The sequence below is a fragment of the Pseudophryne corroboree genome, chromosome 5 (genome assembly GCF_028390025.1).
Source record: "Pseudophryne corroboree isolate aPseCor3 chromosome 5, aPseCor3.hap2, whole genome shotgun sequence".
In the NCBI taxonomy this organism is placed as follows: domain Eukaryota; kingdom Metazoa; phylum Chordata; class Amphibia; order Anura; family Myobatrachidae; genus Pseudophryne; species Pseudophryne corroboree.
Genome location: NC_086448.1, coordinates 648,322,433 through 648,345,600, shown reverse-complemented (window position 1 = coordinate 648,345,600; position 23,168 = coordinate 648,322,433). Strand labels below are relative to the sequence as shown.

General features: G+C 47.7%; 1 protein-coding gene across 7 annotated transcripts in view; it reads left to right on the top strand.

Moving 5' to 3' along the window:
* TRAPPC8 (trafficking protein particle complex subunit 8) overlaps positions 1-23,168 on the top strand; it is a 324,404-nt gene that overhangs the window by 188,174 nt on the left and 113,062 nt on the right. For all 7 annotated transcript variants that reach the window (XM_063923649.1, XM_063923654.1, XM_063923653.1 and 4 more), the window contains one exon: positions 8,508-8,616. In XM_063923649.1, the coding sequence (XP_063779719.1) occupies positions 8,508-8,616 (109 nt within the window). The remainder of the gene's footprint in view (positions 1-8,507; positions 8,617-23,168) is intronic.

The window sequence follows — 23,168 nt, the reverse complement described above, 5'->3', positions numbered from 1 at the left end:
GCTGGAACCAGTTAAATAATAAATGAACTTGGGAGCGATGAAATATGAACTGAAATGTAGAACTTGAGAGCGGAGAAATAATAATACCGGTGGAGAGTGGTAAAGTGTAGAAAGGACACCGGCCCTTTAAGGGAAGCTGTACTCTGCTGAAAGCTGAGCTGGAAGCAGGTAATGGTGTAGCTGGAAACAGATGAATCCACAATGGATTGGAGAGTCAGGCTACACCGCAGGTGGAATGCTGGTGCGGGTCTCTATGGTGGAAGTCTTGAGACAGGAGCTGGAACCTGGAAGACAATCACAGGAGAGAGACAAACAGGAACTAGGTTTGACAACCAAAGCACTGACGCCTTCCTTGCTCAGGCACAGTGTATTTATACCTGCAGCAAGGAAGGGATTGGCTAGGCAATTATGCAGATTAACAATACTGACAACAGATTGGAGGAAATGATCAGCTGACAGAATCCAAGATGGCTGCGCCCATGCAGACACTTGGAGGGAAGTTTGGTTTGTAATCCATGTGGTAATGAAAACAGTAATGGCGGCGCCGGCCACTGGAGACAGGAGACGCCAGGCTGACAAGTGCACATCCAACCACGCGGACACAGCGGAGGCCGCGGCTGACGTAATCGCCACTCTGACACTCTGCATGCAGAAGCTCAGGGACGGCGGCGGAGGCCGCGGGAGACGCCACGCCAGATGTAATATGGCGTTACTGTGACAGCGTCTCAGAGAGACAGGAGAGGATACAGGAATGTACACATCAGGATAACAGATGGGATCCGGTCCTGGAGCGCTGAGCCAGCCTTAGGAGGCATCTGATGGGTAAGAAATGGCGTCCAGATACCCGGATCGTGACAGGACGTCAGAGAAAATAAGATTTTACTTACCGATAAATCTATTTCTCGTAGTCCGTAGTGGATGCTGGGCGCCCATCCCAAGTGCGGATTGTCTGCAATACTTGTACATAGTTATTGTTACAAAAAAATCGGGTTGTTATTGTTGTGAGCCGTCTGTTCAGAGGCTCCTACGTTTGTCATACTGTTAACTGGGTTCAGATCACAAGTTGTACGGTGTGATTGGTGTGGCTGGTATGAGTCTTACCCGGGATTCAAAATCCTTCCTTATTGTGTACGCTCGTCCGGGCACAGTATCCTAACTGAGGCTTGGAGGAGGGTCATAGGGGGAGGAGCCAGTACACACCACCTAGTGGTCAAACTTTTAAATTTTGTGCCCTGTCTCCTGCGGAGCCGCTATTCCCCATGGTCCTGACGGAGTCCCAGCATCCACTACGGACTACGAGAAATAGATTTATCGGTAAGTAAAATCTTATTTTTTTTCCCCTATCTACAGCGCAGATACAGTGGCATACTGTCTAGCTGTATCTTTTTGGCAGGTACAGTACCTTTTTTTTTATGGTCTGTACTGATTTTTGGCTCTCCAAACGTCTATTGAAAGTATAGGAAAAGGGGCGTGGCCACGCCCTGTACCCGTGGCCACGCCCCTTTTCGAATTTGTAGCGATTTTTATATGTAAATTTGTAGAGGGTATGTTTCTGCAGATGCAGTGGGCCTATTTTGGGGTGTGGGCCTATTTTGGGGTGTGGGCCTGGAGCTGCAGCTCCATCAGCCCCATTGTTTATCTTGCTCTGGGAACACACAGCAGCCAAAGGGCAGAGCCTCCCATTGAATGTAAACTGTATGGGCGAGAAACGCCCTCCAAATCAGCTGTGGACTGGGTGTAATAGACCTGCTGCTAACCCAATGAGAACTCCTAGCCACGCCCAGCGTTAGACACACAGGCACAGAGTCACAGATCTGGGCTATTATATAAGAGATAAGTATTTATTTATCTAACGTCCTAAGTGGATGCTGGGGACTCCGTAAGGACCATGGGGAATAGCGGCTCCGCAGGAGACTGGGCACATCTAAAGAAAGCTTTAGGACTATCTGGTGTGCACTGGCTCCTCCCCCTATGACCCTCCTCCAAGCCTCAGTTAGATCTTTGTGCCCGAACGAGAAGGGTGCACACTAGGGGCTCTCCGGAGCTTCTTAGTGAAAGTTTTAGTTTAGGTTTTTTATTTTCAGTGAGACCTGCTGGCAACAGGCTCACTGCATCGAGGGACTAAGGGGAGAAGAAGCGAACTCACCTGCGTGCAGAGTGGATTGGGCTTCTTAGGCTACTGGACATTAGCTCCAGAGGGACGATCACAGGCCCAGCCATGGATGGGTCCCAGAGCCGCGCCGCCGGCCCCCTTACAGAGCCAGAAGGCAGAAGAGGTCCGGAAAATCGGCGGCAGAAGACGTCCTGTCTTCAACAAGGTAGCGCACAGCACTGCAGCTGTGCGCCATTGCTCCTCAGCACACTTCACACTGAGGGTGCAGGGCGCTAGGGGGGGGCGCCCTGAGCAGCAATAAAAACACCTTGGCTGGCGAAAATACATCACATATAGCCCCCAGGGCTATATGGATAAATTTTAACCCCTGCCAGAATCCATAAAAAAGCAGGAGAAAAGTCAGCGAAAAAAGGGGCGGAGCCTATCTCCTCAGCACACTGGCGCCATTTTCCCTCACAGCTCCGTTGGAGGGAAGCTCCCCTGGCTCTCCCCTGCAGTCACTACACTACAGAAAGGGTTAAAAAAGAGAGGGGGGGCACTAATTACACGCAGTATTAAAGATACAGCAGCTATAAGGGGAAAAACACTTATATAAGGTTATCCCTGTATATATATAGCGCTCTGGTGTGTGCTGGCATACTCTCCCTCTGTCTCCCCAAAGGGCTAGTGGGGTCCTGTCCTCTATCAGAGCATTCCCTGTGTGTGTGCTGTATGTCGGTACGTTTGTGTCGACATGTATGAGGAGAAAAATGTGGAGGCGGAGCAATTGCCTATAATAGAGATGTCACCCCCTAGGGAGTCGACACCTGAGTGGATGGCTTTATGGAAGGATTTACGTGACAGTGTCAGCTCCTTACAAAAGACAGTTGATGACATGAGACAGCCGACTAATCAGCTAGTCCCTGTCCAGGCGTCTCAGAAACCATCAGGGGCTCTAAAAAGGCCGTTACCTCAGATGGCAGATATAGACGCCGACACGGATACTGACTCCAGTGTCGACGGTGAAGAGACAAATGTGACTTCCAGTAGGGCCACACGTTACATGATTGAGGCAATGAAAAATGTTTTACACATTTCTGATAATACGAGTACCACCAAAAAGGGGTATTATGTTCGGTGAGGAAAAACTACCTGTAGTTTTCCTGAATCTGAGAAATTAAATGAGGTGTGTGATGATGCGTGGTTTTCCCCCGATAACAACTGATAATTTCTAAAATGTTATTGGCATTATATCCTTTCCCGCCAGAGGTTAGGGTGCGTTGGGAAACACCCCCTAGGGTGGATAAAGCGCTCACACGCTTGTAAGAACAAGGGCTCTACCCTCTCCTGAGATGGCCGCCCTTAAGGATCCTGCTGATAGAAAGCAGGAGGGTATCCTAAAATGTATTTACACACATACTGGTGTTATACTGCGACCAGCAATCGCCTCAGCCTGGATGTGCAGTGCTGGGTTGGCGTGGTCGGATTCCCTGACTGAAAATATTGATACCCTAGATAGGGACAGTATATTTTTGCCTATAGAGCATTTAAAAGATGCATTTCTATATATGCGTGATGCACAGCGGAATATTTGCAGACTGGCATCAAGTCTAAGTGCGTTGTCCATTTCTACCAGTAGAGGGTTATGGACACGTCAGTGGTCAGGTGATGCGTATTCCAAACGGCATTTGGAAGTATTGCCTTAGTAAGGGGAGGAGTTATTTGGGGTCGGTCTTTCAGACCTGGTGGCCACGGCAACAGCTGGGAAATCCACGTTTGTACCCCAGGTCGCCTCTCAACATGAGAAGACGCCGTATTATCAGGCGCAGTCTTTTCGTGGACAAGCGGGCAAAAGGTTCCTCATTTCTGCCCCGTGACAGAGGGAGAGGAAAAAGGCTGCAGAAATCAGCCAGTTCCCAGGAACAGAAACCCTCTCCCGCCTCTGCCAAGCCCTCAGTATGACGCTGGGGCTTTACAAGCAGAATCAGGCACGGTGGGGGGCCCGTCTCAATGAATTTCAGCGCGCAGTGGGCTCACTCGCAAGTAGACCCCTGGATCCTTCAGGTGATATCTCAGGGGTACAAATTAGAATTCGAGACGTCTCCCCCTCGCCGTTTCCTAAAGTCGGCTTTACCGATGTCTCCTTCTGACAGGGAGACAGTTTTGGAAGCCATTCACAAGCTGTATTCCCAGCAGGTGATAATCAAGGTACCCCTCCTGCAACAGGGAACGGGGTATTATTCCACACTGTTGTGGTACCGAAGCCGGACGGCTCGGTGAGACAGATTCTAAATCTAAAATCTTTGAACACTTATATACAGAGGTTCAAATTCAAGATTGAGTCACTCAGAGCAGTGATTGCGAACCTGGAAGAAGGGGACTACATGATGTCTCGGGACATCAAGGATGCTTACCTTCATGTCAAAATTTACCCTTCTCACCAAGGGTACCTCAGGTTTATGGTACAGAACTGTCACTATCAGTTCAGACGCTGCCGTATGGATGGTCCACGGCACCCTGGGTCTTTACCAAGGTAATGGCCGTAATGATGATATTTCTTCGAAGGAAGGGAATTTTAGTTATCCCTTACTTGGACGATTCCCTGATAAGGGTAAGATCCAGGGAACAGTTGGAGGTCGGTGTAGCACTATCTCAGGTAGTGTTGCGGCAGCACGATTGGATTCTCAATATTCCAAAATCGCAGCTGGTTCCGACGACTTGTCTTCTGTTCCTAGGGATGATCCTGGACACAGTCCAGAAAAAGGTGTTTCTCCCGGAGGAGAAAGCCAGGGAGTTATCCGAGCTAGTCAGGAACCTCCTAAAACCGAGCCAAGTCTTCTGGGTTCTGGGTAAAATGGTGGCTTCCTACGAAGCAATCCCATTCGGCAGATTCCACGCAAGAACTTTCCAGTGGGACCTGCTGGACAAATGGTCCGGGTCGCATCTTCAGATGCATCAGCGGATAACCCTGTCACCAAGGACAAGGGTGTCCCTCCTGTGGTGGTTGCAGAGTGCTCATCTTCTAGAGGGCCGCAGATTCGGCATTCAGGACTGGGTCCTGGTGACCACGGATGCCAGCCTGCGAGGCTGGGGAGCAGTCACACAGGGAAGGAATATCCAGGGCTTATGGTCAAGCCTGGAGACATCACTTCACATAAATATCCTGAAGCTAAGGGCCATTTACAATGCTCTAAGCTTAGCAAGACCTCTGCTTCAAGGTCAGCCGGTGTTGATCCAGTCGGACAACATCACGGCAGTCACCCACGTAAACAGACAGGGTGGCACAAGAAGCAGGAGGGCAATGGCAGAAGCTGCAAGGATTCTTCGCTGGGCGGAAAATCATGTGATAGCACTGTCAGCAGTATTCATTCCGGGAGTGGACAACTGGGAAGCAGACTTCCTCAGCACGACCTCCACCCGGGAGAGTGGGGACTTCACCCAGAAGTCTTCCACATGATTATAAACCGTTGGGAAAAACTCGACAGGTATTGCGCCAGGTCAAGGGACCCTCAGGCAATAGCTGTAGACGCTCTGGTAACACCGTGGGTGTACCAGTCAGTGTATGTGTTCCCTCCTCTGCCTCTCATACCCAAGGTACTGAGATTGATAAGATGGAGAGGAGTAAGCACTATATTCGTGGCTCCGGATTGGCCAAGAAGGACTTGGTAACCGGAACTTCAAGAGATGCTCACGGAGGATCCGTGGCCTCTACCTCTAAGAAGGGACCTGCTCCAGCAAGGACCCTGTCTGTTCCAAGACTTACCGCGGCTGCGTTTGACGGCATGGCGGTTGAACGCCGGATCCTGAAGGAAAAAAGGCATTCCGGATGAAGTCATCCCTATCCTGATCAAAGCCAGGAAGGATGTAACCGCAAAACATTATCACCGCATTTGGCGAAAATATGTTGCGTGGTGCGAGGCCAGTAAGGCCCGACGGAGGAAATTCAACTGGGTCGATTCCTACATTTCCTGCAAACAGGAGTGTCTATGGGCCTGAAATTGGGGTCCATTAAGGTTCAAATTTCGGCCCTGTTAATTTTCTTCCAAAAAGAACTAGCTTCAGTCCCTGAAGTTCAGACGTTTGTAAAAGGGGTACTGCATATACAGCCTCCTTTTGTGCCTCCAGTGGCACTTTGGGATCTCAATGTAGTTTTTGGGTTCCAAAAGTCACATTGGTTTGAACCACTTAAATCTGTGGAGTTAAAATATCTCACATGGAAAGTGGTCATGCTGTTGGCCCTGGCCTGGGTCAGGCGCGTGTCAGAATTGGCGGCTTTATCCTGTAAAAGCCCTTATCTGATTTTCCATTCGGACAGGGCGGAATTGAGGACTCGTCCTCAGTTTCTCCCTAAGGTGGTTTCAGCGTTTCACCTGATCCAACCTATTGTGGTGCCTGCGGCTACTAGGGACTTGGAGGACTCCAAGTTGCTAGACGTTGTCAGGGCCCTGAAAATATATGTTTCCAGGACGGCTGGAGTCAGGAAATCTGAGTCGCTGTTTATCCTGTATGCACTCAACAAGCTGGGTGCTCCTGCTTCTAAGCAGACTATTGCTCGTTGGATTTGTAGTACAATTCAGCTTGCACATTCTGTGGCAGGCCTGCCACAGCCAAAAATCTGTAAATGCCCACTCCACAAGGAAGGTGGGCTCATCTTGGGCGGCTGCCCAAGGGGTCTCGGCTTTACAACTTTGCCGAGCAGCTACTTGGTCAGGAGCAAATACGTTTGTAAAATTCTACAAAATTGATACCCTGGCTGAGGAGGACCTGGAGTTCTCTCATTTGGTGCTGCAGAGTCATCCGCACTCTCCCGCCCGTTTGGGAGCTTTGGTATAATCCCCATGGTCCTTACGGAGTCCCCAGCATCCACTTAGGACGTTAGAGAAAATAAGAATTTACTTACCGATCATTCTATTTCTCGTAGTCCGTAGTGGATGCTGGGCGCCCATCCCAAGTGCGGATTGTCTGCAATACTGGTACATAGTTATTGTTACCAAAAAATCGGGTTATTGCTGTAGTGAGCCATCTTTTCTAGAGGCTCCTCTGTTATCATGCTGTTAACTGGGTTCAGATCACAAGTTGTACGGTGTGATTGGTGTGGCTGGTATGAGTCTTACCCGGGATTCAAAATCCTTCCTTATTGTGTACGCTCGTCCGGGCACAGTATCCTAACTGAGGCTTGGAGGAGGGTCATAGGGGGAGGAGCCAGTGCACACCAGATAGTCCTAAAGCTTTCTTTAGATGTGCCCAGTCTCCTGCGGAGCCGCTATTCCCCATGGTCCTTACGGAGTCCCCAGCATCCACTACGGACTACGAGAAATAGAATTATCGGTAAGTAAATTCTTATTTTTTCTTCTCTTCAATGTGACAAGTTATTTAACTTACATTAACATACATAACTACTTATGTAAAGAAATATAGCCATCAACGTAATGGATATACAGCATGTGGTCCATAAGAACAAATGAAACAGTAGACTATTATACAAAAAGACTATTTGCTCCAGAAATACACACACAGGGTATCCTATAGGAATCCAGAAAAAATTAAGGAGAAAAACCTTGTCCGTGTCCACTCCAGCATACACACTGTACTAAAAACAAACCACTAGCCTGAGAGTTAATAAGGGAGGTATTTATCAAAACATAGCAAGAGATAAAATGGAGAAATAAAGCACTAACCAATCAGTTTCTAAATCTCATTTTATAGGCTGTTTGAAAACTGAGTTAGAAGCGGATTGATTAGTTCTTTATTAATCCATGCTTTCATAAATACCCCCTTATGTCAGGATAAACAGGACAAAAACAGTGGAAATTCCTGGCAACAAAATAAAAACAAAATCTTGAGTGACATGTTTTTACTTTTCTTCCTCTTAGTGGCCTGAATGTAAAATGGTAGTTTACAATACTTATGATTTTGCTTATAAGAGCAGATTGGATTTTACAGAGTAGATCTAATCTCCTGAAATCTAGAAGAAGAGCATTTATAAGCCATGCATGTAGATGAGACTTTTCTCATGATCTGACTTAATTGATTGTATCTGTACTATGTTAGACAGGACTGCAGATACTTCATCATAAACACTCTTTGGTTGAGTAACACCATGGGCTGGATGTAATGACGTCCAAGTTGGCTGAAAGTGCAGGTTCCCGGCCGAACTCAGACGTTTGTTTTTTTAAAGCGGCAATCACTTGCAAGGCATGGTTTTGCATAAAAAAAAATGTCCGAGCTCAGCCGGGAACCCGCACCTCCAGCCAACTCATTACATCTGGTCCCATGTATAAGTTTACTACACCTGGGATAGGTGAGGCACTGTGCCCTTTTAAGCAGTTTTGTAGTGCTGTAGTTCTAGTTTTTTTAGTCACCTTCGTTCATCATCCTTTTAATTAGTAACCGTAGGGTTGTGTTTTCTCCCCAGAATGTATGTCAGCAGTCTCCTGAGAGTCCTTTACCTCAGCTTCCTTTACCATACATCAATAGTTCCGAGACTCGAGTGTTCTTTGGCCATGATAGGCGGCCGGCTGAAGGTCAGTATATACTGGAGTTATGCATTTGCATCTAAATTCACAGATAACAAATCATAACAGGAGAAAATATTTTACAAATCTAAATGAACTTGAAGCTTTCACTGTACCTATTATTAGGTAGTCAGTTGTCTGTTATAGTCATTGTTATTCTGGGTAGTTTTTTTTTTTTTTCTTTAATCTGGGATGAATATTTGCTTGGTAATTAGATTAGTTTAGTTTGTTTTATTTATCAAACTTTTTGTGTCTTAACTTTCTTTGTTAATGTTTATGTAAAACATTTATTTTGAGACTACAAATAATATGGCATGTTGCTGTGGAACATATGCATGCCTTTTCAGCATTAGTATTACAGTATTGCTAATTACATAGTCACTGGACACACAAAGCAGATTATGGTCATAAAGTAAATTCGGTTATATAGAGAATGTCAGTTGCTCAATCAATGTATTGGTCCATCACAGCTGCATGCAAGGGAGGGGCTATTCTAGATCAGCTATAACACACAGTTCCCCTGCTGAGCCTTGTTTTACATCAAGAAAACATACATATTTATAATAGAATTTGGGTATGGCGCTTTATTAAGAAGTAGGAAGAAATCTACTTTCCTTAGTAGATCTTAAAACTGCGTTTACTGTGTTCTCCACTTAAATGTTTTATGACATATGTAAGAGAAGGAAATAAACATAATTAGTGTATATTGCTCAGTATGGTTTCCCTAAAGCGCAAGAATATGTAAGAAGCTTCTTCGCTGGCAGGAGATATCACTACCGTTCAGATATCTCCCTTAAGTTAGCGGTTCTAGTTAAATTGCCTTGAACCTCATTTTAGGTATGACGATCATGTAATACTGTGTACATGTTTAATTTAATAAGATAATATGTCAATGATAGGCATAAATCTAAAAATAAGACTTGAAGTGCCATAGAAACATAGAATTTGACAGCAGATTAAAACCACTTTGTCAATCTAGTCTGTGTCGATAGATAGGATAGGGATGGGAGAGAGAGAGAGAAAAAAAAATGGAGAGAGGGGGGTCGATTTACTAATCCTCTGAGAGATATAAAGTACTAGCCAATCAGCTCCTATCTGTCAATTTTCAAACACAGCCAGTGATATGGCACTTAGGAGCTGATTGGCTTACACTTTATCTCCATCAAAGGCTTAGTACATAGGTCAATTAAAGAGAGAGAAGAGAAAGCGTTATTAGTGAAAAGTGATCTGAGTCAAACCACCAAACCCTTTGTTCAAGCATCAGGGTACTGACTGCAACATTTCAAGCAGCTATGTGCCCTTTCTCTAGCTACCAGAACAACTAACATTTCAATCACAACAAATACTAATGATTACAATTACTATATCCTGGCACCCACGATCAAAATGTTTCCTACTCAAGTAGATAGATATGATATAGATGAATATGAGAGATGGATTTGAGACCGATAAATAGATGTTACATAGTTAGTCAGATAGCACAGCCTCCTATCGGACTTTTGGTGTCATTAGCATGGGGTAAAAGTAAAGATGGAGGTTCCGGATGCCCTTCTGGTACTTCTCCAGTTTAATGTGTCTTGTAGTTCCAACGCATTTCAAGCTTTAGTTCTATGTCAAGGTAGTAGAACTAGTTGGCTTTTATAGTAATTGCTGGTCTAACTTCCAGCTCTCTATGTCGTGACTGGAAGTGACATCATACTGCATTTATTTGTCTATTTAACAATTTAGTTTCTACGGAAGTTCCTTTCAGTTTCAATAATGTCCAGAATTGTAAAGTTCACAGGAGTACGAAAGGCTTAGGCCGGTATCCAATTAACTACTGTAATTTATTGCAGTTTATGGATTACTAATCGGGAATTATGCGCACTCGAAGCATTATCCACGATAAGCAGCCACTTCAGACCCGTTTTTTGCGATAATGCATGACTCCAGAAACTTATCCCAGATCCCATGTGTTATCGTCTGAAAAAGTGTAATTTACCGCATGATAAAAATGTGCTGTAATTGGATAGCCCGATAATACTATCGGGTTATTTTAGTTTGTTTTTTTGTCATGCGGTAAATTACCTTGTGCAGTTGGATACTGGCCTTAGTCTCTTTTTCTCTATCGTCCTAGTGGATGCTGGGGTTCCTGAAAGGACCATGGGGAATAGCGGCTCCGCAGGAGACAGGGCACAAAAGTAAAGCTTTCCGATCAGGTGGTGTGCACTGGCTCCTCCCCCTATGACCCTCCTCCAAGCCAGTTAGATTTTTGTGCCCGGCCGAGAAGGGTGCAATTCTAGGTGGCTCTCCTAAAGAGCTGCTTAGAGAAAGTTTAGCTTAGGTTTTTTACTTTACAGTGAGTCCTGCTGGCAACAGGATCACTGCAACGAGGGACAGAGGGGAGAAGAAGTGAACTCACCTGCGTGCAGGATGGATTGGCTTCTTGGCTACTGGACATCAGCTCCAGAGGGACGATCACAGGTACAGCCTGGATGGTCACCGGAGCCTTGCCGCCGGCCCCCTTGCAGATGCTGAAGTAAGAAGAGGTCCAGAATCGGCGGCAGAAGACTCCTCAGTCTTCTAAAGGTAGCGCACAGCACTGCAGCTGTGCGCCATTTTCCTCTCAGCACACTTCACACGGCAGTCACTGAGGGTGCAGGGCGCTGGGAGGGGGGCGCCCTGGGAGGCAAATGAATACCTATTTTGGCTAAAAATACCTCACATATAGCCTCCGGAGGCTATATGGAGATATTTAACCCCTGCCAGAATCCGTTAAGAGCGGGAGACGAGGCCGCCGAAAAAGGGGCGGGGCCTATCTCCTCAGCACACAGCGCCATTTTCCCTCACAGAAAGGCTGGAGGGAAGGCTCCCAGGCTCTCCCCTGCACTGCACTACAGAAACAGGGTTAAAACAGAGAGGGGGGGCACTAATTTGGCGATATGCTTATATATATTAAGATGCTATAAGGGAAACCACTTATATAAGGTTGTCCCTATATAATTATAGCGTTTTTGGTGTGTGCTGGCAAACTCTCCCTCTGTCTCTCCAAAGGGCTAGTGGGTCCTGTCCTCTATCAGAGCATGTGCTGTGTGTCGGTACGTGTGTGTCGACATGTAGGAGGACGATGTTGGTGAGGAGGCGGAGCAATTGCCTGTAATGGTGGTGTCACTCTCTAGGGAGTCGACACCGGAATGGATGGCTTATTTAGGAAATTACGTGATAATGTCAACACGCTGCAAGGTCGGTTGACGACATGAGACGGCCGACAAACAATTAGTACCGGTCCAGACGTCTCAAAAACACCGTCAGGGGTTTTAAAACGCCCGTTTACTTTAGTCGGTCGACACAGACACAGACAGGGACACTGAATCCAGTGTCGACGGTGAATAAACAAACATATTCCTTATTAGGGCCACACGTTAAAGGCAATGAAGGAGGTGTTACATATTTCTGATACTACAAGTACCACAAAAGAGGGTATTATGTGGGATGTGAAAAAACTACCATAGTTTTTCCTGAATCAGATAAATTAAATAAAGTGTGTGATGATGCGTGGGTTCCCCCCGATAGAAAATTATGGGCGGTATACCCTTTCCCGCCAGAAGTTAGGGCGCGTTGGGAAACACCCCTTAAGGTGGATAAGGCGCTCACACGCTTATCAAAACAAGTGGCGGTACCGTCTATAGATAGGGCCGTCCTCAAGGACCAGCTGACAGTAGGCTGGAAAAATATCATAAAAAGTATATACACACATACTGGTGTTATACTGCGACCAGCGATCGCCTCAGCCTGGATGTGCAGAGCTGGGGTGGCTTGGTCGGATTCCCTGACTAAAAATATTGATACCCTTGACAGGGACAGTATTTTATTGACTATAGAGCATTTAAAGGATGCATTTCTATATATGCGAGATGCACAGAGGGATATTTGCACTCTGGCATCATGAGTAAATGCGATGTCCATAACTGCCAAAAGATGTTATGGACACGACAGTGGTCAGGTGATGCAGATTCCAAACGGCACAAAGGTGTATTGCCGTATAAAGGAAGAGGAGTTATTTGGGGTCGGTCCATCGGACCTGGTGGCCACGGCAACTGCTGGAAAATCCACCGTTTTTTACCCTAAGTCACATCTCTGCAGAAAAAGACACCGTCTTTTCAGCCTCAGTCCTCTCGTCCCTATAAGATCATATCTGCCCAGGGATAGAGGAAAGGGAAGAAGACTGCAGCAGGCAGCCCATTCCCAGGAACAGAAGCGTTCCACCGCTTCTGACAAGTTCTCAGCATGGCGCTGAGACCGTACAGGACCCCTGGATCCTACAAGTAGTATCCCAGGGGTACAGATTGGAAGGTCGAGACGTTTCCCCTTCGCAGGCTCCTGAAGTCTGCTTTACCAAGGTCTCCCTCCGACAAGGAGGCAGTATGGAAAAAAATTCACAAGCTGTATTCCCAGCAGGTGATAACTAAATTACCCCTCCCACTACAAGAAAAGGGGTATTATTCCACACTATATTGTGGTACTGAAGCCAGAAGGCTAGGTGAGACTTATTCTAAAAAATTTTTTGAACACTTACAAAGGTTCAAATCAAGATGGAGTCACTCAGAGCAGTGATAACGAACCAGGAAGAAGAGGACTATATAGTGTCCCGGGACATCAGGGATGCTTACCTCTATGTCCCAAATTTGCCCTTCTCACTAAGGGTACCTCAGGTTCGTGGTGCAGAACTGTCACTATCAGTTTCAGACGCTGCCGTTTGGATTGTCCACGGCACCCCGGGTCTTTACCAAGGTAATGGCCGAAATGATGATTCTTCTTCGAAGAAAAGGCGTCTTAAGTATCCCTTACTTGGATGATCTCCTGATAAGGGCATAGTCCAGGGAACAGTTGGAGGTCGGAGTAGCACTATCTCGGATACTGCTACAACAGCACGGGTGGATTCTAAATATTCCAAAATCGCAGCTGATCCGACGACACGTCTGCTGTGCCTAGGGATGATTCTGGACACAGTCCAGAAGAAGGTGTTTCTCCCGGAAGAGAAAGCCAGGGAGTTATCCGAGCTAGTCAGGAACCTCCTAAAAACAGTGCATCATTGCACAAGGGTCCTGGTAAAAATGGTGGCTTCCTACGAAGCAATTCCATTCGGCAGATTTCACGCAAGAACTTGTCAGTGGGATCTGCTGGACAAATGGCCCGGATCGCATCTTCAGATGCATCAGCGGATAACCCTATATCCAAGGACAAGGGTGTCTCTCCTGTGGTGGTTATAGAGTGCTCATCTTCTAGAGGGCCGCAGATTCGGCATTCAGGATTGGATGCTGGTGACCACGGAGCCCAGCCCGAGAGGCTGGGGAGCAGTCACACAAGGAAAAAATTTCCAGGGAGTGTGATCAAGTCTGGAGACTTTTCTCCACATAAATATACTGGAGCTAAGGGTAAATTTATAATGCTCTAAGCTTAGCAAGACCTCTGCTTCAAGGTCAGCCGGTATTGATCCAGTGGGAAAAACATCACGGCAGTCGCCCACGTAAACAGACAGGGCGACACAAGAAGCAGGAGGGCAATGGCAAAAACTGCAAGGACTTTTCGCTGGGCGGAAAATCATGTGATAGCACTGTCAGCAGTGTTTCATCCCGGGAATGGAAACTGGGAAGCAGACTTCCTCAGCAGGCACGACCTCCACCCGGGAGAGTGGAAACTTCATCGGGAAGTTTTTTCCACATGATTGTAAACCGTTGGGAAATACCAAAGGTGGACATGATGGCGTCCCGTCTAAAAAAAAAAAAAAAAAAACGGGACAGGTATTGCGCCAGGTCAAGAGACCCTCAGGCAATAGCTGTGGACGTTCTGGTAACACCGTGGGTGTACCAGTCGGTGTATGTGTTCCCTCCTCTGCTTCTCATACCTAAGGTGCTGAGAATTATAAGACGTAGAGGAGTAAGAACTATACTCATGGCTCCGGATTGGCCAAGAAGGACTTGGTACCCGGAACTTCAAGTGATGCTTACAGAGGTCTTATGGCCTCTGCCGCTAAGAAGGGACTTGCTTCAGCAAGTACCATGTCTGTTCCAAGACTTACCGCAGCTGCGTTTGTCGGCATGGCGGTGGAAAGCCGGATCCTAAGGGAAAAAGGCATTCCGGAAGAGGTCATTCCTACCCTGGTCAAAGCCAGAAAGGAGGTGACCGCACAACATTATCACCACATGTGGCGAAAATATGTTGCGTGGTGTGAGGCCAGGAAGGCCCCACAAAGAAATTTCAACTCGGTCGTTTCCTGCATTTCCTGCAAACAGGAGTGTCTATGGGCCTCAAATTGGGGTCCATTAAGGTTCAAATTTCGGCCCTGTCGATTTTCTTCCAGAAAGAATTGGTTTCAGTTCCTGAAGTCCAGAAGTTTGTCAAGGGAGTATTGCATATACAACCCCCTTTTGTGCCTCCAGTGGCACTGTGGGATCTCAACGTAGTTCTGGGATTCCTCAAATCACATTGGTTTAAAACCAGTCAAATCTGTGGATTTGAAGCATCTCACATGAACAGTGACCATGCTCTTGGCCCTGGCCTGGACCAGGCGAGTGTCAAATTGGTGGTTTTTTCTCAAAAAAGCCCATATCTGTTTGTCCATTCGGACAGGGCAGAGCTGCGGACTCGTCCCCAGTTCTTTCCCTAAGGTGGTGTCAGTGTTTCACCTGAACCAGCTTATTGTGGTGCCTTGCACCTACTAGGGACTTGGAGGACTCCAAGTTGCTAGATGTTGTCAGGGCCCTGAAAATATGTTCCAGGACGGCTGGAGTCAGGAAAACTGACTTGCTGTTATCCTGTATGCACCCAACAAACTGGGTGCTCTTGCTTCTAAGCAGACTATTGCTAGTTGGATGTGTAATACAATTCAGCTTGCACATTCTGTGGCAGGCCTGCCACAGCCAAAATATGTAAATGCCCATTCCACAAGGAAGGTGGGCTCATCTTGGGCGGCTGCCCGAGGGGTCTCGGCTTTACAACTTTGCCGAGCAGCTACTTGGTCAGGGGCAAACACGTTTGCTAAATTCTACAAATTTGATACCCTGGCTAAGGAGGACCTGGAGTTCTCTCATTCGGTGCTGCAGAGTCATCCGCACTCTCCCGCCCGTTTGGGAGCTTTGGTATAATCCCCATGGTCCTTTCAGGAACCCCAGCATCCACTAGGACGATAGAGAAAATAAGAATTTACTTACCGATAATTCTATTTCTCGGAGTCCGTAGTGGATGCTGGGCGCCCATCCCAAGTGCGGATTATCTGCAATACTTGTACATAGTTACAAAAATCGGGTTATTATTGTTGTGAGCCATCTTTTCAGAGGCTCCGCTGTTATCATACTGTTAACTGGGTTTAGATCACAAGTTGTACGGTGTGATTGGTGTGGCTGGTATGAGTCTTACCCGGGATTCAAAATTCCTCCCTTATTGTGTACGCTCGTCCGGGCACAGTACCTAACTGGCTTGGAGGAGGGTCATAGGGGGAGGAGCCAGTGCACACCACCTGATCGGAAAGCTTTACTTTTGTGCCCTGTCTCCTGCGGAGCCGCTATTCCCCATGGTCCTTTCAGGAACCCCAGCATCCACTACGGACTCCGAGAAATAGAATTATCGGTAAGTAAATTCTTATTATTCTATTGTCTCACCACCTCTGCATAGCAATTGTGACTAGAAGTTGGCATCTATGCCTCACTCACAGTTTCGGATAGCCCCAATTACGGTTTTAATGCAGCGACTGAGAGGGAGTCTTGCTGAGTATTGGCCACACAGTAACCTGTTAGCGGTTTGAAGTTTTTACCTCGTCTGACGACTGTTGGTAGGTACTCGTCACAGCTAGCCTTGGGTACCACACAAACATTTTGGAAATGCCTGACTTGTGGCTAGAACTACTATTAAATCCCTTATTATTCACTAGTCACTCTAAGGTCTTTACTCTTGCCCATATCATCTGCATCTGACATGTTGCCCATGAGCACCTAATGTCAGTATACCATCTAATATATCCCTGATCTTCTATGCGCTTGACATACAAGATAGGCATTCGTTTGAAATGGAGGTGGTCAAAATGTTTTGGCTCATTGATGTGTGATGTAATATGTTCTAAACCAATGTAGTTTGAATCTTCTCCCCTTGATAAGTTTATTTCACATGTACTGTGATCATCTCACAAATCCTCAGGTCTTCAAATTAATTAGTATCTTTAGTACAATGATTTTAGAATCTTTGAGTTCACAATTGAGCCAATAGTATTTATTTAATCTAAAATGAAATACTTAAAATATGATCTTTTAACATGAAAATGCAATGTTAAAATTCAAAGGTGCACTTACGGGGATGTGTTCAAGTTGCCGACTGTAGGCATACCGGTGGTCAGGATACCGACGCCGGAATGCCGCCAGCTGAGAATGCCGCCAGCTGGCATCCTAGCAAAACAGGACTATTCCCACTCGTGGGTGTCCACGACACCCATAGAGTGGGAATAGATCCTGTGGTGAGCGCAGCGAGCCACCGAACCCGCAGCATGGTGAACACAGCTAACCCACAGTGGGACTCTTTGAGTTCGCTCCGCTGCTGACATTCTGGCATCCCGCCCGCCGGTAAATCATACTGATCCCCTACTCATGGGATAGACACCAAGGGGCCAATTCAGTTCTTTCTCTTACGTCCTAGGGGATGCTGGGGTCAACATTAGTACCATGGGGTATAGACGGGTCCACCAGGAGCCATGGGCACTTTAAGAGTTTAATAGTGTGGGCTGGCTCCTCCCTCTGTGCCCCTTTTACCAGACTCAGTTTAGAAAATGTGCCCGGTGGAGCCGGTCACAGCTAGGGGAGCTCCATAGGAGTTTTTCTAGTTTTCTTATTTTTATTAGAGTTAGGCACAGGGAAGCTGCTGGCAACAGCCTCCCTGCTTCGTGGGACTTAGGGGGGGGGAGTAGTGGCCAACCCTCTGAGGTTAATGGCCACTAGCTCCGCTGACAGGACACTGAGCTCCTGAGGGTGTCGATTGCATGCCCCCGAGGCGACCGCTCGCTCCCGCAGCACTGCCCCCACCCGCTAACAGAGCCAGAATACGTCGGTGGTGAGTTGAACACCGGTGACCCGACAAGCGGGGATCCGGTGAGAATGGCGTCATCAGGGTGGGAGCGCAGCACTGAGGTTGCGCTCCAGAGGGCTCAGAGGTACAGAGTGCAACGCTGTGAGGGGCGCCCTGGGCCAGCGCACACACCCTAAAACTGGTCACAGCAGCTATCAGGGACACTGTACTACTGCTTGCAACAATTACCTCAGGCCATTATAATCTTACAAAGTGCTGGAAGACGTGCCATCTTAGGGGTTGGAACTTCTCCTCAGAGCGGATCCAGCACTCACCAGCACCATTTCTCCCTGCAGATCACACACAGAGACGCTGACGGAGCACCTCCACATAACTCCAACTATCCTGTGTGGTACCAGGGCGTTATAGAGGTTGGGGGGGGGGGGGGAGAGTGTTACTGTGTATTCTATTAAGGTTGCACAGTCAGCGCCATACTAGAGGATTTAGATACTATGGATAGAAGTGACACTGAATTGTTTTTACGTCACATTCAGGATTCTGCGGGTTTCATGGTAGAGGCCATGAAGGACCTTGGTAATTTGACTGCACGGACGTCTTCCATGGCTGTGTCGGCACGCAGGGGACTCTGGCTGCGCCAATGGTCTGCGGATGTGGAATCCAAGAAGAGTGTGGAGAACATACCCTACACAGGTCAGGCTCTATTTGGGGAGGCTTTGGATGCAGGTGTGAACATAATTCCATATCGGAATGATCTGTTATAAAAGCATCATCCAGGGAGAAGTTGTTGCAGTCTGTTGCTCTCACGACTCTACTGCTCCGGGATCATGGTTGGATCCTGAATCTTCCAAAGTCACATTTGGAACCGACGAGAAGACTGTCTTTCCTGGGGATGATTCTCGACACAGAAGTGCAGAGGGTGTTTTTGCTGGTGGAGAAAGCATCGGTGAACCAGTCAATGGTACGTGATGTCCGGAACCACGGATGCAAGTCTCAGAGGTTGGGGAGCAGTCACCCAGGGGGGCAAACTTCCAAGGAAGGTGGTCAAGTCTGGAATCCAGCCTTCCAATAAACATTCTGGAACTAAGAGCCGTGTACAACGGTCTTCAACAGGCGGCTCATCTTCTAAAAGATCGGGCCATTCAAGTTTAGAAGGACAATGTAATGACAGTGGCCTACATAAACCGACAAGGCGAAACGAAGAGCAGAGCTGCAATGTCAGAGGTGACCAGAATCATCATCTGGGCGGAAAAGCACGCATTGGTGTTGTCAGCAATCTTCATTCCGGGAGTAGACAACTGGGAAGCGGACTTTCTTAGCAGACACGATCTCCATCCGGGAGAGTGGGGCCTCCACCCAGAGGTGTTTGCAGAGGTGACAAGTCTTTGGGGCGTACCTCAAATAGACATGATGGCCTCACGCCTCAACAAGACGCTTTGGAGGTTTTGTTCCAGGTCGAGGGACCCACAGGCAGTGGCGGTGGACGCCCTGGTAACTCAGTGGGTGTTCAAGTCAATGTATGTGTTCCCTCCACTTCCACTCATCCCAAGGATTCTCAAAATAATCAAAAGAACAAGAGTTCAGGCGATTGCTCCGGACTGGCCAAGAAGGGCTTGGTACGCGGATCTTCTGGAGCTACTACTAGAAGATCCGAGGCCTCTTCCTCTTCGAGAGGACCTTCTACAGCAGGGGCCGTTCGCTTATCAAGACTTACCATGGCTACGTTTGACGGCATGGAGGTTGAACGCCAGATCTTAGCTTGAAAAGGCATTCCGAAAAAGGTTATACCTACCCTGATACAGGCTAGGAAAGGAGTAACGTCTAAACATTACCATCGCATTTGGAAAAAGTATGTGTCTTGGTGTGAATGTGTCTTGGTGTGAATCCAAGAAGTTTCCTACGGTGGAGTGTCAACTTGTGAGGTTTCTCCTCTTCCTGCAGGCAGGTGACGGTGTGGGCCTACATTTGGGCTCATTAAAAGTCCAGATTTCGGCCTTGTCCATTTTCTTCCAGAAGCAGTTGGCTTCCCTCCCTGAGGTTCAGACTTTCTTGAAAGGAGTTCTGCACATCCAGCCTCCCTTTGTGCCTCCTACAGCACCTTGGGATCTTAACGCAGTGTTGCAGTTCCTGCAATCGGATTGGTTCGAACCTCTACAGGAGGTTGAGATCAAGTTTCTCACTTGGAAGGTGGTCACACTGTTGGCATTCGCTTCGGCTAGGCGTGTGTCTGAATTGGGGGCATTGTCCTGCAAGAGCCCCTATTTTATTTTCCATGAAGATAGAGCTGAGCTCAGGACGCGTCAGCAGTTTCTTCCAAAGGTTGTGTCGGCCTTTTATATCAACTAATCTATTGTGGTGCCAGTGGCTACTGACTCCTCAATTACCTCAAAGTCCTTGGATGTTGTGAGGGCTTTGAGGATTGATGTGAAGAGGACTTCACGTTACAGAAAGTCAGACTCTGTTTGTCCTCTATGATTCCAACAAGATTGGGTGTCCTGCTTCTAAGCAGACGATTTCTTGCTGGATCAGGTTCACTATACAGCATGCTTATTCTACGGCAGGCTTGCCATGTCCAAAATCTGTTAAGGCCCACTCTACTCGTAAAGTGGGTTCTTCCTGGGCGGCTGCCCGGGGTGTTTCGGCTTTACAACTTTGCCGAGCGGCTACTTGGTCAGGATCAAACACCGTTTGCTAAGTTCTACAAGCTCGATACTTTGTTCTCTGAGGACCTAAAGTTTGGTCAATCGGTTTTGCAGTAGCCTCTGCGCCCCTTTTCTGGGGAATGGCTTTTTGGGGTTGAGCTTGATTCCTGGATTTTCAATGTTACTGCCGGGAAATCCATGTTTCTCCCCTCTGGGGCCCCGCCAGCGAGACATTTCTATCCGGGACCGTCTGTTCAGTCCTTTCGGTCTGGCACATTTCGATCAAAGATCAGAGGTGTCTCCAATGCGGCTAGAGGTATCAGAAGTAAGTCCAGGAAACCTGCAAGTACCAGTCCTCAGGAACAGTCCACCAGTTCTGCTTCCACTAAAGCCTCAGCATGACGGTGCCAACCCATCCCGAAGGGATCTCGAGGTGGGAGCTCGACTTCGTCACTTCAGCCGCGTCTGAGAGTCCTCTTGCTAGGATGCCTGGGTCAGGGAGCTTGTTTCTCAGGGCTACAAGCTGGAGTTCGACAGTGCTTTCCCCAACAATTTTTCAAATCAAGCTTACCAGCTTTGGAGGATATGCAAATTACGCTACAACAGGCTATCCAAAAATTGGTCCAATCCCACGTCATTGTTCCAGTATCTCTATCGCCACGCGGCAAGCGGTTTTACTCAAACCTGATTGTGGTGCCGAAGCCAGACTGTTTGGTCAGACCTATTCTGAATCTGAAAGCCTTAAATCCTTATTTGAAGGTGTTCAAGTTCAAGATGGAATCCCTGCGTGCAGTATTTGTGGGCCTGGAAGACCAGGAATTTATGGTTTCCTTGGATATCAAGGACGCCTATCTCCACATTCTGATTTGTCTCCTCATCAGGTGTACCTGCGGTTTGCCCTGCTGGACGATCGCCTCCAGTACCAGGCACTACCCTTCGGCCTGTCAACAGCACCGAGGGTATTCACGAAGGTGATGGCGAAGATGATGCTTCAACTTCGAAATCCAAAGGATAAATGTGGTTCCTTATCTAGACGATCTCCTGATAAAGGCAAGATCCAGGGAACTTTTGTTGCTCCATATCAACCGCACCATCCGTCTTCTGTCAGACCATGGGTGGATCCTCAACTTACAGAAGTCCCACCTGGAGCCAACTCAGAGGCTCCTGTTCCTGTGGATGTTGCTGGATACTGTGGCACAGAAGGTGTTTCTACCAGAGGACAAGGTGAGAACACTTCAGGAGATGGTCCGCATGGTGCTCCGACCTGCTCAAGTTTCCATCCATCTTTGCATCAGATTGTTGGGGAAGATGGTCGTACGAGGCGATCCAATATGGAAGGTTCCATGCCAGAACATTTCATTTGGATCTCCTGAGCAAGTGGTCTGGATCACATCTCCAGATGCACCGGATAATTCGGCTGTCACCTCAGGCCAGGATTTCCCTCCTGTGGTGGCTTCAGTCCTCCAATCTCCTGGAGGGCAGGAGTTTCGGAATTCAGGATTGGACCCTCTTCATGACGGATGCAAGTCTGTGGGGATGGGGAGCAGTCACCCAAGGGGCGCAGTTCCAGGACAGGTGGTCTTCCCACATAAGCCTCCTTCCAATCAACATTCTGGAATTTCGGGCGATCTACAATGCTCTAATTCAAGCGTCTCCTCTGCTCAAGGATCACGCAATCCAGGTACAGTCGGACAACACCACGGCGGTGGCATATATCTATCGACAAGAAGGGACAAAAAGCAGAGACTGCATGCGAGGGCGGAAAGAAACGCAAGAACCATGTCTGCAATCTTCATTCCGGGTGTGGACAACTGGGAGGCGGACTTCCTGAGTCATCACGATCTCCACCCGGGGGGAGTGGGGTCTCTACCATCTGGTGTTTCAGCAGATCATCGACCAGTGGGGTTGCCCACAAATAGACATGATGGCTTCTCGTCTCAGCAAGAAACTTCCCTGGTATTGCTCGCGGACCAGGGACCCACAGGAGAGGGCAGTGGATGCACTGGCGTCGCCTTGGCCGTACCGGCTGGTCTACCGGTTTCCTCCGATCCCATTGCTCCCAAGAGTGCTAAAGCTAATCAGAAATCAAGGTGTCCAGGCAATTCTGATTGCCCCGGATTGGCCTCGGAGGATGTGGTACGCGGATCTTCTGGACATGTCAGTTGAAGACCCTTGGCCTCTACCACTAAGAAGCAATCTTCTTCAACAAGGACCGTTCGTCTACCCGGACTTACGGCGACTTCGTTTGACGGCATGGAGGTTGAGCGGAACATCCTAGCTCACAAGGGCCTTTCCAAAAAGGTTATTGCAACCATGGTCCAGGCCAGGAAACCATTGACGTCAAAACACTATCATCATATCTGGAGGATATATGTCTCTTGGTGCGAGGAATGCACATTTCCGCCTGCAGAGTTTCACTTGGGACGTTTCCTACGTTTCCTGCAGGCTGATGTGGATAAGGGCTTACGTCTAGGTTCCATTAAGGTCCAGATTTCAGCTCTCTCTATTTTCTTTCAGAAGAAATTGGCAGTGTTGCCAGAAGTTCAGACCTTCTTGCAAGGGGTACTCCACATACAGCCTCCCTTTGTGCCGCCTACGGCACCCTGGGATTTAGATGTAGTGTTGAAATTTCTCCAGTCCTCCAGGTTTGAAGCTCTGATGACTGTAGAAGACATGTACCTCACGTGGAAGACAGTGATGTTACTGGCCCTGGCTTTTGCTCGACGTGTCTCAGAATTGGGGGCCTTATCGTGTAAAAGTCCATACTTGGTCTTTTATGAGGAAAGAGCGGAGCTCCGGACTAGATAGCAGTTCCTTCCGAAGGTTGACTCCGCGTTTCATCTGGATCAACCTATTGTGATTCCGTCCAGTTCT